Source organism: Labrus mixtus, chromosome 13, assembly GCF_963584025.1.
Source record: "Labrus mixtus chromosome 13, fLabMix1.1, whole genome shotgun sequence".
NCBI classification, from domain to species: domain Eukaryota; kingdom Metazoa; phylum Chordata; class Actinopteri; order Labriformes; family Labridae; genus Labrus; species Labrus mixtus.
In genome coordinates this window covers 26,893,671-26,910,345 of record NC_083624.1, presented here as the reverse complement: position 1 = coordinate 26,910,345, position 16,675 = coordinate 26,893,671, and the positions used below count along the sequence as shown (strand labels likewise).

At 39.0% G+C, this 16,675-nt stretch overlaps 1 protein-coding gene across 2 annotated transcripts in view; it reads right to left on the bottom strand.

Annotated features, from left to right (window-relative positions):
• The window catches only part of osbpl6 (oxysterol binding protein-like 6), a 42,086-nt gene that overhangs the window by 18,212 nt on the left and 7,199 nt on the right, over positions 1-16,675 (bottom strand). For both annotated transcript variants that reach the window (XM_061054507.1, XM_061054508.1), the window contains exons 2-6: positions 15,188-15,423; positions 4,463-4,585; positions 4,035-4,088; positions 2,254-2,367; positions 1,991-2,158 (exon numbers count right to left, since the gene is read on the bottom strand). In XM_061054507.1, coding sequence (XP_060910490.1) covers positions 1,991-2,158; positions 2,254-2,367; positions 4,035-4,088; positions 4,463-4,585; positions 15,188-15,334 — 606 coding nt within the window. In that variant the 5' untranslated portion in view covers positions 15,335-15,423. The remainder of the gene's footprint in view (positions 1-1,990; positions 2,159-2,253; positions 2,368-4,034; positions 4,089-4,462; positions 4,586-15,187; positions 15,424-16,675) is intronic.

The window sequence follows — 16,675 nt, the reverse complement described above, 5'->3', positions numbered from 1 at the left end:
AGTTTACCGTAGTATGACACACCCCTGTGAGCTTCAGTTCATAGTATAGCTCTTTGAGTCACTTAATGAAAGATGGAATATTCTTGATTTGGGCAGAAACGTAAGAACTAAATGATGTATGGATGATGCGTCTTGATCATTAGAGAAAATGTTATGTCTACAAAAGTGGTTGCAGACAAAAAGGACTCCGAGGAAAATATGTAGAATACACCAGACTTGGAATTTTTCTTTCAGTTTATAAAATCTAAAATGTTAACGTTATAAAGAAAAAATCCATCAACTGACTGAACATTTTAGGACTCTTGTGCAACAAAGACATCCTGGTATTTAAATGGATTCCATTTAGTATGAATCATCTTACATCTTGACAGCTGCAAGTATCTGAAGTTCAATAACTTGCCTTTTAAATTCAGCAGGTTGAAGAACATCATTTTAAGAATAATATGTTTTTGTCTGCTTTAACAATCTTGCACAGTACAACCCCTGCCATGCCAAAGCTTTTTTAGGTATTTGAAAAACACCTTGACAGTCTTCAGTCTCTGAAACAACGGTTCATTCTGACTCTGGGATTGGACTCCCTCATTTAAGCTTTTCTTCTGGGAGAGCTCATCAGACTACAGCCAGCTGCTCTGAATCCAGATCCCACTGATCACCTTTAATAGTGTGCATGAAGGTCAGGAGAGCCTGCAGCGGCTGCATCCTCACATTTACACACAGTCCTTGTGAGCATTGAGACTTGAACTAAACTAGTAACAGTCCTGATAATCAAACCTCTAGGTATCTCAATTAGCTGAATACAATTACAGATCCTATCAGTGTAACTGCATTGGGAAGTTCACATTCACTGCCACTAATTCAACCATTGATAATACAGGTAACCCATCAGGGCAAAAGTGACAAAATCTAAGAAGTGTTTGAAGCAGATTTATTAAATAAGTGGCTTACATACATGTGAACTGGGATTTTAACACAAGCTGTCTATAGCTTTTTTTGTAGAAAAATTAAACTGTCAAAGCGGACATTGAACATTACACAGAGTAAGACGTGATCACAGCAGCACAATGACGGGCACAATCTTTTCTATATGAAACGATTTCCTGATGTTACAGTGGAAGCTGAATGAGTTTTACTTCCTCTCTTCTGGCAGATAATGTTTAAATCCATCCCAGTTTCCTCCACAAACAGAATGAGTAAATCTCTCGTTGAATAAGTAAGTGCACTCTGCTGGGATCACACAGAGAATACTCTAAAGCCTGACTAACACTAGAAGTAAGAAACATGTCAAATGACTGCTCTGGTAAGCAAAGTCCAAAAGACGATCAAATCTGTGATGTGACCTCAAAGGTCTGTGGATCTCTGATAAGATCATTAACTATTAATAAGTTCAAAAAATTAAAAATGTACATAATACCAGAAGAGATGTCAAATAGTGTCTTTTTCCAGCACATTGATTTGTTTTTGCTGCTGTCCTCTATTATGTAAAATTAAAAATGAAATATCTTTAGACTTTGAACCGTAGGTTGGACAAAACAAGACTCCAGTAGTAATTACTTAAAGCTCTGGGTACATGGCTTAGTGGGTCGGGACGCAAAAGTGGGTCGCAGAGCCGTTTTCAGTGGGTCCCAAATGTGTGCCTGGAAAAATAATTGTGCCAAAAAATCTATTAAGTGCTTTATAAACCTGTTTGTTTTGATCCATCTCTTTGTTCTGTCACATGTTTTTTACCATCTGAGTTCCACACTGCACAATCTTTCATTCAATACATTTGATGGGGAAAAGAAAACAGAAATTTGGATTTCTCTTTAAGGAGTTGGTGGTGGGTCCTGAGGCTAAACCAGTTGAGCACCAGTGGCTTAGACTATTTTTTACTACTTGCATGCATTACTTTAACCAAATTGCTAAATAGAGACCATACTTCAGATAGATGTATGGTAAGTTGTAGTATAGAGTGCAGTTGTTTTAAAGGGAGGGGGAGAATGGGAGGGCTCACCTTTGTTTCACGTGCAACACTCGGGGCAGGTTGGGGGGACTCCACAGCCGGGGGAGGAAACGTTCGCATGGTGGCCTCCCGAGGAGATCGCACAATCTCGTTCTGTCGGTAGAGCCGGTGATGACGCAACTTGCACACCCAGGCATCAAAGATATCTTGAGATTTGACCTGAAGAGGACATACAGATTCAAAATGTATCACCTTGTCTCTGCTGTTTAGTGTTGATTTGAAGACCACATTGCCTTTTTCCCCCTCTGTGTTACCTTTAGGTGATAGATGTGCTCCTCAGTGTCGAGGTCGATGCGACGCGCCTTCTTCTTGATCGACATGACTGAGAGGCCGACGTCGATGCTACCGTGTAGCTTGCCTTTTTGGATCTGATGCAATTCATAGACAATCACAGTTTATAGTCAGCTGAGTCTTTCATAAATCATAGGATATCATTTGTATCCAAAATGACATTTACAATAGACTTCTCTTTCCTTTAAAATACTGACCAAACCATGTTGTGGTCTTTAGACCTTTGTCAAGTAAAACACGTTTACCCAAACAGCTAAAAAAATGACTGACTGATGGAGTTTCGGTCCCCCTACATTTGAACAAAAACTGTAATGATAATCCATAAATTGTTCAGGTCATGTCTTCCCAACCAGAGCTAGTATGCTACAGGCCACTTCTGCAGTTATCAGTGTGTACTTGTAAATATTGTTGAGTTTCTCGATTAATTTACAACATATTTATAAATTGATGAAAAATTAATACAACGTTAAGATAAAAAAACAGTGTGATCACAAATTGAGCGCAGCGTTAGTTCAGGCAGGCCACGGGTTCACGCTCTACTATCATGCCAGAGTTTTTGGTAACAGCTGATCTCACACAAGCCTCATCAGCTGATGGCCATTTGATTTGCTTCAAAGCATCCTATTGGCCAAATAGAACTTATGCCGCCTTATTTAAACTGCTTTAGCCTGCCTACTCTTTCGCTGCTCCCTCTGCAGGCCGCGTTTGCAACCCTCCTCCAGCCCAGCTCCTCCTTTTATGCTGTTCTGACTTAATCAATTTGATGCTGTTGTCATTGATGCCTGCTCTGTTTGGGTTTGCTGCTTCTCTCCCTGCCTTAAGCTTTCCTTGTATGCACGGGAAGGGCAGGGAGATCCCAGAACAGAGCCATGTAAAAGAAATTGCACCAAAGTATTTTGTCTTGACAAAGTGATCCTGACTGAAGTATAGTCACTGTAATGTTGACAACCAGTAAGTTATAACACGTTCAGATGATTCCATCAGAACACAATTGTAAAGGTAGCTACAGTTAAAAACACAAGCGTATAAGGAATGAAAAATAAACATAATAAAGTATTGTTACATTATCCACTTGTATATGATTGAAATTAAGGACTATCATGGAGTTTAAAAGGAACACATTTGGAGATGGCTGATAGTGTTGAAAACAATGCTTCAGCTCATCTGATAGGAATGTATGTCAGGTTAGAAAACTATTGGAAAGCATGGTTTAAAGTTGTGTATTCAAGTGGAAATGAAAATCATTCTCTGATTCGAGCAGCCTCGCTTCAGGGTCTCTGCTGTCTTTTATTTGACGACAGAAACATGGCTTATGGCTTTGTGATTTTTTTTTTAAGGATTTTTCTGGCATTTCCCCTTCACTGGATTGTACATGTTTACTTTTTTCCAAATCAGAATTTCACTTTTCAAACAATGAAAATTAGAAAATGAATAAAATCACTGAGAGCTGGAGATTATTTCCAGCACTTCACATTTGGTACTGCAGACGAGCTTGATGGGGGTCTAAGGACAGAATCTTTGAGCCCACAGTTTGTCTTTACTGTCTTCACAGTCACATGTTACATTTTTCTGTTTTGTGTGTAAAAATGTCGGCTCTGCTGCAAAGTGACATGGCGTGCTGAAAAGAAAACACAGAGCATCCTGACCAGTGTTGCAGATGTTTCTGCTGACTCATTGCCGAGCCGAGCAGATGTCAGGCCTGGCTGCCCTGTTTGTGCCTGTGGATACAGTCAGAGTTACTTACATCAATGGGAGACTTTGAGTACTTCAGGATACCATTGTCCAGAACGAAAAAACGCTGAAGAGAGAACAGACAGAAAAATCACATCTTTGTTAAATAACAGGAGCGAGTAGACATTCTATATTGTTTCTGTTTTGCACTTTAATGTATCAGTAAAGCTGTAGGGCATTTGTTCTGTCTGATCAGTGGTTTTATGCTAACAACTGGTTTCCACTGGAACTAAAGTGGAAATGTAGACTTCAAAGGAAATATCTGGTATGCTTGTAAAGAGGCCAAAAGAGGGTAAAGCAAAGTGTATAAAAAAGAGTATTTCTTTCAACTAACAGCACTTTACTAGACAGAAAACTGTTTAACATTCAGGGTGCAGGTGTGTTTGAAATGTCTTTACAGCAACAAAAGCTTATGTGAATCACTTAGCCCGTGTATCATACCTTGTGCCAGCCTTTCAGGGGCCATTTCCGCTTCTTCAACATAAACCCCTCGTGCTTATCAGGCCTTTGGACGTTGCTTTGACCGATTTTCAGCCCCTCAATGATTTCCCAGCTGTCTGCCTCCTAGAGAGAAAATAAAACACATATAGCACTGCTGTGTCAGAGCTAATCCACAGGAGAAAACAGGACATACGTTTGCTGTAATAAAAAAGAAAAGATTCTCCCGTCATGCCCACAGCCTGACAGACAGAGCAAAAGGAACACACTTGTTTTATTCTTTTTCGACAGACTGCACATTTAAAGAAATACTGCCTCATTCAGATTCCCACTGCTCTCTCAGCATTTCCACTCCATTAGCTTCTACTGACTGTGCTCATCCTGCAGCTGGTGGGTCTGTAAATCAAAGTGACGCCTCTGGAGTAAAGGGCTAGCAGGGTCATGCAGGGACAGGTGAGACATCACATCGTTGTAAACATTGGGGGACTATGCTGGGAATCATGGGATCATATTGACAGCAGAAAAATGTTAAGGGATAGAAAAGGATGATCGACCTCCTAATACACTGGCATCAAATTACTTTTCTACAAGTTGGACATTTTTCCCCAGACATGAATACTTTCCTTGTCAGCTATTATAATCTTGATTAACCTTAACATTTGTGGTCTTGGCTAGGGTAATTATTTAACAAAATTGAGTCTTTATGGTTATCAGAAATTGTTTAATATTGATTAAAAGATGTGTTATGGTCTGGGTTTATAAAAATGTTCAATGTTCCTTATTGCACTGTAATGAAGTTGTACAAAGCTGGGGGGTGGCTGTGGCTCAGTGGTGTTTCCATCCCCAGCTCTGAAGTGTTCTTGGGCGAGACACTGAACCCCAAAACGCTGCTGCCTCAGCGGTGTGTGAATGTGTATGAATGGGATTAGTTAACACTGAGTCTGACACTTTGCATAGCAGTCTCTGCCATCAGTGTGTGACCTGCGGTGTATACAAAAATGTATTTTCTGCCATGGTTAGAACAGTTTTTTTTAAATGGTTTTTTTTTACTTGTTGAACATTTTGCTGGTTAATTGTGAAGACACACTCATATCATCATCGGCTATCTCATGTCATGTTGGGCTGTTATCTGTTCAATCAAGTTAGAATATGTTAAGTTGGTGAAGCAGGTCAGATTTCTAATTTCACACTTGAATCAGTAGTTGTATTCCCTTTAAGGTAAAACCAAATAACAGCCTACAGTTCTGTTCATTGCTCCAATTTACCATGAAAACGTAGCCCACTACTCAAAGCAGTTCTGTCTTAAGAGGTAGTGATCCGCTCATAATGTCCAGAGCTTACAGGTCATTAAAATTCAAACAACTCATCTGTATTATGATGCATGTAAAATGATCAAAACAAACTTCAACAGCTTCTGTATTTAGAAACAAACAGCATTAAAAATGATGAGTGTCTTCGCTGACAGGCATTAACAAGCAGCAGTGAGAGCCCTTCAAACAAACTTCCTGTGTTCTCTGCAGGATTACAAACAGACTTTCAAATGGCAAAATCAATACAGCACTAAAGAAGGAATGGCTCCCCCTGCAAATATCGCAATTCAATGCACTTTCCTGGGCAATCGTTTAAGAATCTGAACCATCATCAAAATCCTCATGAGAAACAGTCCACACATGCTGGAATAAATCCTTATTCCAATATGCCAACTTTCAGTTTATGTAGAAATGATAGCGACGGTCACAGGAGAGGCTTTTGTTATTTGACCCCGGAAGCAGAACTGAGTTAAGTTAAAGTGATTTCCTGCACTCTGCTCCCGTTCATTGATCTCACTGCAGAATCATTTCAAGCTGAATGAGCTGGACTCTGCGTAAGCTTTCGGCTTTAATGAAGGAGCATGTGGAAGATTCAGGGAGGGGCGGCCTGCTTCCCTATGTCAAGAGAGTAAGTTTATTCCATGAGCTTGTTCTATTTCTCTACAAAATCTGAAAAAAAAACTAATGCCTTGTTACTATATAAACTTTACTTCATTTAATTTAATACATTTTGTTTGTATTAGAAATTTTGGTTTTAGACTCATTTCACATTGTTGAATAAATGATATTAATTATATGCAAAAAATTACAGTAAATAAAAAAAACTCCCAATCAGAGAGCAAATCTAACAGTCTTCCTGTGTCCGCACTAGAGCTGGGCACTTATCCAGTTTCAATTTCATGTTCGATTTTGACTTTCCCACGAACATGAAAAAAAGATAATCGAGATCAAACATTACTGTGCCACATACTGTGTTGCCCTCGTTTTGTCATGTGTGGTAAAGGTTTCAAAAGTTTTAAAAACTTTTAAAAGAAACCCATGAACACCAAGATTCCTTCAAGTGTTTGTATCGGCGTGTGCCCCCCCCCAACAAAAACTGTAAACCTAGGGGAAACCTTGAAGCATGTGATCCAGATGTTGTAAAATCAATGACTATCATGTTTAATAACCTCTACCTATATCTATTAACATAATCTTTTATGATTATGATTTTTGCAATACTGGAGCAGCCATAGTCAGCCTGTATGGTGACACTGTAGCCCAGTAGAGCTTGTAAAGCAGCAATGAATCAAAGTATTACAGTTAAGGTCTCCCTGAGCAGCGGAGAGGACAAACACTCCTTGTAGACGTCTTCGGCTAAATCAGCTCTATAAATATCAGAGCGACAGCCCACTTCTGATGACAACTTTCTCATTGCTGCTGCTCCAACAGGCACTGACAATCCAACTAAAGAGTATCAGTCTGTATTCCTGACTTAGAGTTCAAATCCTTTTAATCTAACATTTAACTTTAAAATCTAAGATGCTTCCATGATCATTGATCAAAAGTGCAGAGTGACTATAGAGCAACATACGTTTGACTTTAATGGAAGGAAAGACCAATTTATTACTGCAACTATTTTATTTTATTCAAGATAAAAGGTTAATACTCTCATTATTTAGGAAGCTCATGGTCTAATTCTAACAAAACTGAGAACAATGGTTTTTTTTATTAAAGGTCCATAAATCAGTTTTTAGGTTTTTCTTTGGTAGTTTCATTGATGACGACAGCTGAAGAGAGAAAGGATATATTGGGAGAGAGAGTGAAGGATGATACAAGGGTCAAGGGTCAAGGGTCGGAGTCCAGCCTGGGTGTTGCTTTGTAGAGGACTGTAGCCTCTGTGTATGGAGTACAGGCTCTAACCACTTAGCTAAGCCTGCAACTGAATTAGTAGAGTTTTTCAGACTATATGCTGAACATTTGTTTGTTTCAACAACTTTAATTTAAGGAATTGTTCTTTATTTCAATTTCTGTTAGGGGTGTAAAGGTACACGTACGCGGACCAGACCGTTTCGGTACACGCAGAACAGAAGTGCTTTCATCTGTGTTCCCACACGGACCGTAAAGCGGAAGCACACCTCAGTGTGAAGGAAGGCTGCGGCCGCGGATATGGGACACAACTTTTAGTTAGTAACTTGTAAAAAAAGTTCAAACATAAACTGTGCAGATTACTAGTTCCTCGAGCCCTGTCGGTTTGGACAGTTGCTTTTAACCGGGATGGAGTTCTTTTTACGGACTGACTCTTAAGTTTCGTTTTCATTTTCAGCGATGATCCCGCTCCAGCAGCGCTGCTGCATGAAAGGGGAGGGGGAGACACTTCTGTGTGGGAGCATAACCTGCAGCTTGATAGAATGAACACCCTCCCTCCCCAACAGACAGCCTTTTGCTAGTAATTCTGAACGGGCCAAAGCCACAACAAATGCCATTAAAGTTCTTATATCGACAGAGGGAAATATTAATAGTTCTGCGATGAAACTATACTGTCCCAGATGTGATTAGGTTTATTATGTGCTCAAAGGGCATTCAAAAAACTGTTGCCTTCATAAACTAAAAGGTGTCACTGTAATTAAAAATTAAAAATGTTACATATATAGGCTATATTAATTCATTCATTTCATTCTAAAATACTTTATTTCATTCATATCTTTTATTTATTGGAGACTCTTTTGGTTGAAGGATGCAGCATGAGTTTATTTATTTTTTTTTTTACAATGTTTAATTTAAAATGTTATTAAAAAGTAACCTGAGCAGGTGTACAAGTCTGAACTGTCGATGCTGCACTTAGCCCAATGTGTAAAAGGGAAATTCTAAATGTTCCTAATAAAGAAAAAAAAGTGTTGCATCAGGTCCCTTTACTGTACCGAAAATGTACCGAACCGAAGCTTCAAAACTTGGACCCGTACCGAACCAAAATTTTTGTGTACCGTTACACCCCTAATTTCTGTTATTACAAACTTTACACCTTCACAGTTTGTATTTGTTGGTCCAGCAAATCACTGGAAACATTTGACATCTGAAGAGGAAGCGAGGAATATATAATGGTAGTTTTTCATTCTTTTTAAATCAATGAATGGTAAATGAAGATAAAAGCAGCGGATTGACTGGTAGTAAAAATAACGTCTCACTGCAGGCCCAGTGGAAAGAAAACAACCCTGTCATTTTATAATTTAAAAGTATTGCAACAACGACTATTCTTGTCTTCCATGGCTGTCAGAGACTCACCAGTCTACAGTCCTTTAAGCACACGACGTACAAAATAAACTGAGTTGGGTTATGGAACCATATGAGGGACAAATTAACATTTTTATTCGAGCAAAATGTTTCTTTGAGATTGGAAATTGATTGAACAGTCAGCCTCCCTGTGTGTGACTTTGTATTAATCCTTTTTCTCATGCTGTTCACTTTCCCTTAAATCAACCTGGTGCAGTTAAGCATTGTGCTTTATGCTTCATACTGAGAGTCATTATCATACTCATTACTGCACCATTTGAATATGGGGACTGGTCCTCAAAAGAAAGAAGAAAGAAGCTACAGTTCCACTGGTGGATTGTAAATCTTTTATTTAAAATCTACATTGACATAATGATGTCTCGTTATGGATTTGTACTTTGTAATTGTGTATAGATATATAGAATATATATTGTGTTATCTATTCTTTCTCTCTGCTGAGCCCAGAACTATCTTGCAAAAGAGACCTTGAGCTCACTGAGGTTACCTGATTGAATTATGATTACATAAGGGGGTGCATGGTGTGCAGGTCTGGGGAGGGGCAGGGGTTTAGGGTAGTGAGGAGGTAGAGGTGGAGGTGGTAGTTATCTATACTAACTTGTGTTTATAGCTTGATGTATCTCTTTATAACCTCTTAATACTTTATATAAACTGTATTCAATCTAAAGAGTTAAGATATTTAAAAGTTGTATTGCTAAATGTGTACAATCAGTTTAAAAGTTACAAAAGTTTAAAGCTGTTATAAAACTAGTTTTTTCTCTATGTAGCCACAAAATGCTAAATGCTAACTATTATAAAACACAGCCAACAGTGTGTCTCCTGTGGAACTTGTAGGCAATTATACTGTGTAAGATATGTAAAGAAATGTCACTATGAACATGGAGAAACTGTAAAATGTTCTTATCTAGTCTCCTACAACCCCAACTGACGCTGATATTTCAGCCGCTAATGAGAGGAAGTGTTGTGTTGTTAGGATGGATTTCTCTGCAGCGTCTGTCTGGCTCAGCTGTAAACCTTAGAGCTGGGCTGCCACATGGATGAGAAGTTTACACCTCAAGCACAGTCTTGTGCTCTGAGTAAACAACACGGAGTCAGTTACAGGCCTAAAGGATTGTACTGCTGATTTATTGAAAACCTCTTTGGATAACTGAGGGGAGATGAGGGGGAATCTTGACCTCATGAGAAAGTCATTGATGATCCTAAAAATGAAAGTTTAACTTTAAAAAATCATTCAAGGATTTTTTAACCTAAATGTAACTTTTTTATGGCATCTTAAAAAAAGTTTCCTTGATTTTTTAAGTTTCCTCCTTATTTCAGCTCTCTACAAATGTTTTTGGTTTTGAAAGGGTCTGTTTAGTGCAGGAGAAAATTAGGTTATCAGATAATATAATAACCTTTATTAATTCATTAACATTTATTAAAAAACGTTTTTAAAAGACTTCTGTACAGGAGAAAGGAGACACTGATTTATGCAACTCATTTGAGTTACATCTGTATTTTCTGGTCATTACCATGACAATTGTAGCTATCAGACCTTCCTCTACTCACAGAGATCAAAGAGAGATTTCTTTATTATTATTTTCCATGTACAGAGATTGTAATTCTATCTATTCCTCCTTCCATCTCTGAGCTGAAAATGTCTTTTCTGAACAGGAAATAACAAACAATAAGAAAAACTGATATTTGTAGTGACCTCCTGAATAAACATGTAACTGGGTGTGTGTGTGTGTGTGTGTGAGAGAGAGAGAGAGAGAGAGAGAGAGAGAGAGGGTCCACGCTTACAGCAGGTGGAGCGTCTAATTGCTCTCATGAGGATCTCTGTAGTGAACAGTACTGTAGTTGTCAGCGGAGGGGAAAGTGATAAGTATTGATTTGAAGGGGGGGGGGGGGGCTGGATCTCATTAAGGATTTCATTCATCAAAATACCCCGCACTGATTTTTCCATGAAAACTGAGTCAAGCTGCCTAAGGCCTTTTCTCAGCCTCTACTCTGCCTCCTTATGACGTCTTTGTGAAATAGATACAGTACTACTGTCTTTCACACAGGTTTACTCTTGACTCTCTGCTCACTACATGTTTAGTAGACTAGTAATGCAGGTAAACATCAATGTTTATAGACAACAAAAGTGCAGCAGGTATAACCTTTCATAATATCGTTTAAGTTAATAATCAACAACCTATGCTGGTGACATCCTGTCAAATCACTCAGCAATGTTTCCAGAGCCATTTATATAATAATCTATCGAACAATGATAATAATAAGTCTGTGGAACCTTGTTTCAGTAACACCTGCTTAGATGGTGTTATATGAGTGAAAGTTCCTGTTTCACATCAATAAGAAAAAATTGAGTCAGGATGCACGTGAACTCCATTTTAAGACATCATGGACAAAAAAGGACATTTGAGCTTTAAGGATATTATGACATCCTATGATAATTGATCAGTTGTTTCTTTGTACATTCTAATTATATATATAAAAAAAATCCATATCAAAATCACTCTTTCCTAACATTTTAAAGCTGACTCATTGTTAACCTCAGGACCTTAAATCAAGCTAATCCCCCAACCCAATAAGACCCCACTTGACAGGCAGCTATCAAAGTAATATTCAGCAATAATCAGTGGTGTGGATCTGGACCGAACAAACCCTCTTGTTTTCATTTCCTACAATCTAGTTGATGCATTTATTTGTTGATTTCTCTGATGTCCTGATCGAACAAAAAGGCAAGTGAGGGGTGGCTGGAGGGCAACAGTCATCAACATAACAGGTTGATCAGAAACTCTTAAACTACGCTTACTTATGGACCATCAAAAACAAATTGAAGTGGGGTGCCGGTATAGCTCAGCTGGCAGAGCAGGCGTCCCATGTAGAGAGGCTGCAGTCCTTGTCACATTGGTCACAAGTTCCACTCCTGATCCTGATGTTGTTTTGGTGCATGTCACCACCACTCCCTCTCCCCACATTTCCTGTATCTCCTACCTGTCCTGTCAAATGAGGGCCAAACATCCCCAGATTTTTATCTTTGGGAAAAAAATCTGAAGAAGCTTTCCTTAACACAAAAACCTAGTTGTTCTAAGTTATATCTGTTAATATGGGAGCCACAAATCAAATTCAGTCAATGTAACTGCAACCCAACTTTAATGTACTTATAGGTAACCAGGATGCATTTTTTCCCTTTTTATAATGGTTGTGAGTTTGTTTTGAATTGGACAGAAGAGAACACAACACAAAACAGCTGCAAAAATCAGGAACTAATTCCTATTTAGTTTGCTAATTACTTCAGTAATGAGGTTTTGATAAAGCAGGTGAACAAAATAAAAGAAGTCTACAGAACAAAGACATTTGCTGCTATCTTATTGGCTGCCTCTTGGACGTGTACCTGACTTCATTAAACACATTCAAAGACATCAATAACAAAAAGAAGTGCTTATAGATAACCTCACCCACAGATTAAGCCTGCTTTAAGACTGTGGGGCTTCTCGGAAATTGAAAACCGTAACCTTTCACCCATGACGGAGTTCTTATCAGAGGCCAGTCGCCGACATTAAAAAGCGGAACTGTGAACAAAATTGCTGAGAGGGTTAACTGTCTCAATTGTGCGCTTTCAAACAGGCCTCATTTTTCAAACACACTCCCTCTGACTCTTCAGAGCGCCATCACAGGCTGCGCTCCCACTCAGCAAACCAGAGCATGCCACATGTTCAGTGGAGCACCAAGCCTCGTTCTGTCCCTCGTGAAATATTCATCAGCCTGTGCCAACGGAAAGCCGTGATGTCAGAGATTCCAATTTCGGTGTACTGTTTCTGTGCCGCCACAGTGACACAGCACAGAGTGAGGTAAAGAGGGTCGGGGGGCTTCGGGTGGCTCAGTACCAGGGTTAACTTTAAGCACTTCTGGTGTGAACTGTGAAATAGGAGCCTATCTCATAACAAAACTTCTGCAAGGTTTTTATTTACTAACCGGGGGATTAGGTATTCACTGTCTTGGCTGATTAGTCATCTTATCGATTGATAATGCCTTGCAGGGCTCAATATCTATTGGGCTTTTTTATTGAACTTTAACAGTTAATGAACTATTTATAATTAGTCATTATCAGAGGAGATGGGTCAGTGTGCCCGAGGAAATTAGCAGAGGGAAAAAAGAGTCATTGAAACTGTAAAGAAACCGTATGATTCACACTGGATCGTAACCCTAAAGTAGTTGCTAGGAATTAGAATTTGGTTAGTTATCAGCCAGGTATGTTGTCATTTTGTCGACTTTCAGAGTGTGCTGACAGAAAAAAAGATATTAGACGCCTAACAACATATTGTCTTTATCTTCTTAGCTACCTTTTTTCTTACCTCCGTCAGTTATTTTAGAGTAAGCTATCATCTTTATTAAATAAACTTTTAATGGACAAGAGTATTTTTACAGTCAGTGTGAGCACTATAGCATGACATCACCTACTGTTTTGTGGACTCATGATTTTAAGCCTCCAGTTTGGTATTTTGATTGGAACCCATTAGGGGTGTAACGGTACACAAAAATTTTGGTTCGGTACGGGTCCAAGTTTTGAAGCTTCGGTTCGGTACATTTTCGGTACAGTAAAGGGACCTGATGCAACACTTTTTTTTCTTTATTAGGAACATTTAGAATTTCCCTTTTACACATTGGGCTAAGTGCAGCATCGACAGTTCAGACTTGTACACCTGCTCAGGTTACTTTTTAATAACATTTTAAATTAAACATTGTAAAAAAAATAAAAAATAAACTCATGCTGCATCCTTCAACCAAAAGAGTCTCCAATAAATAAAAGATATGAATGAAATAAAGTATTTTAGAATGAAATGAATGAATTAATATAGCCTATATATGTAACATTTTTAATTTTTAATTACAGTGACACCTTTTAGTTTATGAAGGCAACAGTTTTTTGAATGCCCTTTGAGCACATAATAAACTTAATCACATCTGGGACAGTATAGTTTCATCGCAGAACTATTAATATTTCCCTCTGTCGATATAAGAACTTTAATGGCATTTGTTGTGGCTTTGGCCCGTTCAGAATTACTAGCAAAAGGCTGTCTGTTGGGGAGGGAGGGTGTTCATTCTATCAAGCTGCAGGTTATGCTCCCACACAGAAGTGTCTCCCCCTCCCCTTTCATGCAGCAGCGCTGCTGGAGCGGGATCATCGCTGAAAATGAAAACGAAACTTAAGAGTCAGTCCGTCAAAAGAACTCCATCCCGGTTATATGCAACTGTCCAAACCGACAGGGCTCGAGGAACTAGTAATCTGCACAGTTTATGTTTGAACTTTTTTACAAGTTACTAACTAAAAGTTGTGTCCCATATCCGCGGCCGCAGCCTTCCTTCACACTGAGGTGTGCTTCCGCTTTACGGTCCGTGTGGGAACACAGATGAAAGCACTTCTGTTCCGCGTGTACCGAAACAGTCCGTGTGCGGACCGGACTGAAGGCCCTGTACCGAAACAGTCCGGTCCGCGTACGTGTACCTTTACACCCCTAGAACCCATGGAACCACAAGGGATCATATTTAGAAAACAGGCTTGATACCATGGACTGTATAAAACATGGACGTAGCTATGTAGTTACCATATAATAGATCAATCTGTATTGCACGAGAATCAAGCTTTGGGCTAAGTGTTGTTGGTGCAAACTACAAGACAAAGAGAAACCGATTCTGTGCCTGTCCACCATTGTGGATTTGTAAAACCTTTTTGTAGTCCTTGGTTGAGGACAGCCATGCAGAATACAGACATAAAACATGTGCAGGGCTTGTAGAGGAAATTTGTGACTGCTCCATTTGTTTTACATCAAATGGTAATGCAGAATGATGTCTGGCTGCTGATTTTATAAAAACTGACAAGGTCATCACATCATTGTTTCGACAGTTTCTTGTTGAACAAACTAAAGCTGCTTAATAAATCTTTCATGATTTAATTTTTCCTGGCAGGCCTTTTCCTCTGCTATCGCCAACTTCTTTCCTCATATAAAATGTCTCACAGGTGATGCTACTGACAGAAGACTGCAGTGACCCCAAATAATATTCACTCACTGCAATATAACCTCTGCTCAAGTAACTTTAATTCACAGCCAGCCTATCCCCAGAAATCATTCCTACATGTTTTTTTATCCAGAGGCCGTTCCATTACCTGTCGGCTGTCTCGCTGGGAAGAGGAAGAGGAGGAGGCGCTCTTGTGAACCGGTGTAGAGGTCTTGTTGCTCGATATGGAGTTCCTCTCCTCGGAGCTCATGGTGCGGCCGTGGGTGCCACGATGGTAGTGTTGGTGGTGAGACATGGTGGGCTGTGTGGACCTCCCTCAGCGCTGGGCCCTACAGATCAGGTGCATCCTCTGACACTCTCTCACACTCACTTCTTGATGCTCGTCTGAAAAAAACAAACATTTTAACATTATACATTATTTAGCGTACATTAACGCTGGCCTCTAATTTTGAGTCTTCCACTTACAGTTAAAGCATGGATTCCACTTATTGGTAAAGCTCTGGTTATGATTTTATTGAAAGCAAATTAATAAGCAGCTTTAAAAAATAAAAATAAAACTTTGTATATCAAACTGTTGCTTGGGTAAACAAGACATTTGTTGATATAATGTCAACTTTTGCTCTAGAAAATTATTAAATACCATTTTCCCCAATTTTCAGCTTTTTATTCTTTACAGACCCATCATCAATTTATCATAAAATAACCGGTTAGACTCATGAATAATGAAAACCAATATGAGTTACAAGCTACCTCTTTGCAAAGGATCTTGACTGTTAACAATTAGAACATGTGGTAGACAGACATCTGAATGCAGTCACTGCTTACTCTGAGGAAGATTGAGATCATCCCACAGGACTGTTGTACATAAACCTTTAAACATCTCATTAGCTCCATGATAATGATGGCAATTAGGCAAGCATGCCAAATCAATATGAGCAGCATCTACAGCTCTATTGTATGCTAACACACCAGCTTATACACACACCAGCTAAAGCTCCCAGATATCACAATATCAACTTGTCTGAACTATGAAATATCAGTGAAGGCCATATCTTGAATAAACAGACTCAATTCAAAAAATCTTGTTAACCTTATGGGGAGATAGCGACGGGGAGCTCTGGTTTCTATCATTAGTCATGACAGAGTGGAGCATCGTGCTGACTCAAATAAGATTGCCTGCAGTGTTGCTGTGTAATCGCCTGAGCTCTCAAGAGGTCTAAGCCCTGAAAAAACATACATCGATTGCAAGATAGCATAAAATAAATAGATAAACAAGCCCTGTTCAGCTCAGAAAAAGAGACATGTGGAGAGATACTCAAGATATTAAAGTTCATTTACAGTACCAAATATAACATTATTTTATATTTACTGAGAAACAATGATGTGAATATGGATTCAAACAGAGGACAAGAACACTTTCAACTATCTCAAAAATGTGACAGAACCAGAGAAATATATTAACAGCAGCTCCAAAACAAATCATAGATGGAAGAAAACATTGTTGGCCTGGTGTGGATTATTAAACTCCACCACAAAAGATTATTGTGCCGCACATGATACTGCAGTAGCCCAACTATTTCCAGCAGCTCCAGCCGCTCCATTTAGTTCATTTAAAAAAAAATATTTTTGATATAAA